The 2,660-nt window shown below is 34.8% G+C and overlaps 1 protein-coding gene across 1 annotated transcript; it reads left to right on the forward strand.

The window, feature by feature from the left end:
• Positions 1-617: 617 nt before the first annotated feature.
• LOC117809638 (putative RRN3-like protein RRN3P2) lies at positions 618-2,642 on the forward strand (the record flags this gene model as incomplete). Its single annotated transcript, XM_034679080.1, has 6 exons — positions 618-1,051; positions 1,369-1,425; positions 1,534-1,623; positions 1,865-1,994; positions 2,208-2,267; positions 2,619-2,642. Coding segments are annotated over exons 1-6 (457 nt in total), but the record flags the coding sequence as incomplete, so codon positions are not given.
• Positions 2,643-2,660: the final 18 nt, after the last annotated feature.

A 2,660-nucleotide genomic window follows, 5' to 3' on the forward strand; every position in this document is an offset into this window, starting at 1 on the left:
AGGAAGATGGTTCTATAGAATTCAAAGAAAACTGGTAAAATGAGGAGTACTTTCAGATCCCGGAGAGAAGAAATAATAATATCTAGAAATTAAACAGTATTGCATAGGGAAACATCCAACAGGAATGTGTGAATTTTGTACAGATGAAGAAATAGTGTCAAAGGTATGACACCGAAAGGAAAGAAATGATAATGAGACTGAGGGAAAACAAGATGAAACTTTTCATATGTGATATTTTACAAAGAAATTCATTGTATGGCTGCTATAGATTTTGAAGTGAATTTATAAGTTTTGATTAGAACAAATTTGATAAAAAGGATTTATTTCTGATGTTATTACTTCTTTTTTTAATTTAATTTGATTAATTTAATTGTATTATATATTATATATATATGTTTGTTTGTTTGTTTGTTTGCTTTGTTTTATTATTATTATTATTATTACTATATATTATTACTATATTATTACTATATTATTATTATTATTATTATTTATTATTATTATTATTATTATTATTATTATTTACGCCATACCAGTATTATTATTTACTCCATAACAGTAGGTGGCAGTAATGCACCTTGACGTTGTTGCCATAAAAACCCAAGAAGAAGAGCTCCAAAGACTTGCGGAACGAACTACATTGCAAAAGGGCAAATGGGAAGACTTAGAATGTGACACCAGTATGTTGTTCTTTCCTTCCGTGAAAATCCCTTCCGTCGTCAACATGAGTCCCACGCTACATCTTACAGTTTAGTTGGGCATTTAATTTTTTACATGGTGATCAATTTAAAAGAACTCTCACCATAACCGTAGTGAAAAATATTTTTCTGCAAATGACCTCACCTCATCTATCACATTGAGAGCATTGTGTCTTTTCTTCTGAAACTGGATCTGACAATAAGTTCAATAGCGTTAATAACAACCAAAACCGCGTATTTTATTAACGTGGTGAAGTATGGAGACAGAAGGTCGGGACTTTTTGAACACTCCTCCTGTAAAGATCGTCAGATTTGGAGGCAGTGTGGCAGAAACGTTGGCTAAACACAAACGGGTGAGTGCCTCACGTACCAATTAAAAAAAGTTGTTCGCAACACTTTAATTATTTAGCTGTATTACACAACAACAGAATAATAACTTTCAACTTGATATACAGTATTGTTTGTGTTTTGTGTGCGTGCGTTTTAACAATGTAATGTTTTAATTGTGACCTGCCAAGGGACTGCAGATGTAAATTAGCTTTAAGCTAACTCTGGTACAATGCATGAAATGGTAACATTAATGTTAAATATTGTACATGGTCCCTTTACAAATAAATAAAACATGAAATCGGTCACGCTTAACTTTTGCTGTTTCTGTTATTGTTTGAAGGGAGACTCAAGTGACTATGAACTGTTAAAACACCAGCTGGCTGATCCTGAAATAAAGGTACATGTATCTTGTTGGTCTTGAGGTGACCTGAGATCTGTGAAATTACTTGACGGCTCTACAGGTAGCATTGGCAATTTGTTCATAACATGCTTTCTTCTCTGACAGGATGCTCAGATCATCAACTGGCTGCAAGAATTTCGGACTTGTGTGACCCAGCTAACCAAAGATCATGAACAGCTCATCTACACAATCTTGGTTAGGCTGAAGCAAAAACAGTACAAAATCTTGCACTTATTTAAGATTTAATCATTCAGAAATACATGATTTTAATGGCTTTATCTTAAAAAATACAACAAATTCATCTTTGTTTCATGTTTTCATAAAAGTAAATTAACAACATGATTTTTTATCAGCATCCAACATCTTAAAATGTTTGTAAGCTTCAAGTATGCAACCGTCAGCATGCTAATACTCTTCTCTGATTGGGTTATTTTAGAGGCTTCCTTGGGTTGGCCGAAGCCAGGCTGTGGTGGAGGAGTACATGGCCTTCCTAAGTAACCTGGTTTCAGCACAAACTGTCTACCTATGTGCTTGTCTCAAGATGGTGGTTTCCCACTTCACAGCAAGTAGGTTCTGCTTACTGTCTTTGTGAACAATTAAAAAAAAAATCAATATCAGTCTTTAGGTCAGTACTGTACAGATGGCTATCTTACAAAGAAATAGTGTCTGTCTTAACTTATTAATGTTAAATATTTGGTGTGATTTTATTCCATACAGTCATTTCTATGGTGTCCCAACATCAGTGACATGTAGAGAAATAACATGGTGTTTGTTTCCAGAGCGAGTGATGATCTGTGAAGAAGGAATTGATATCTCTGACTCAGATGAGGAAGATGAAAGTAAGTGTCATTACTCCTTTTCTTTTTTTGCAGGGGGGGGGGGGTCCAAAATTGATTGACAAAAAGACATTAGAGAGGGAAGGATGGGATGCAGGGAAAGACCTGGGCTAGACTGGCTGGCTGTTGAAAGACATGGTACACTCCACTTTTGTGTATATTAAGTAATTTAATAATTGCCAGAAGCCTATGATGGTTCAACTATGATATGTTTGATATCTGACCAGGGCATGTAACATTTTTTATTTTTTTTGCTGCTGAAATTTGTTTGTGGGAGGGGTAGTGTAAGTATACATTCATTCCAATATCATCTGTGAAAACACAAAGTAACTCAATTGGGCTTGATGTTTTAAGACCTCCCCAGGAACTTCAATCAGAGTCACCAGGCTTTGCAGC

This window comes from Notolabrus celidotus, unplaced genomic scaffold (genome assembly GCF_009762535.1).
Source record: "Notolabrus celidotus isolate fNotCel1 unplaced genomic scaffold, fNotCel1.pri scaffold_315_arrow_ctg1, whole genome shotgun sequence".
In the NCBI taxonomy this organism is placed as follows: Eukaryota; Metazoa; Chordata; class Actinopteri; order Labriformes; family Labridae; genus Notolabrus; species Notolabrus celidotus.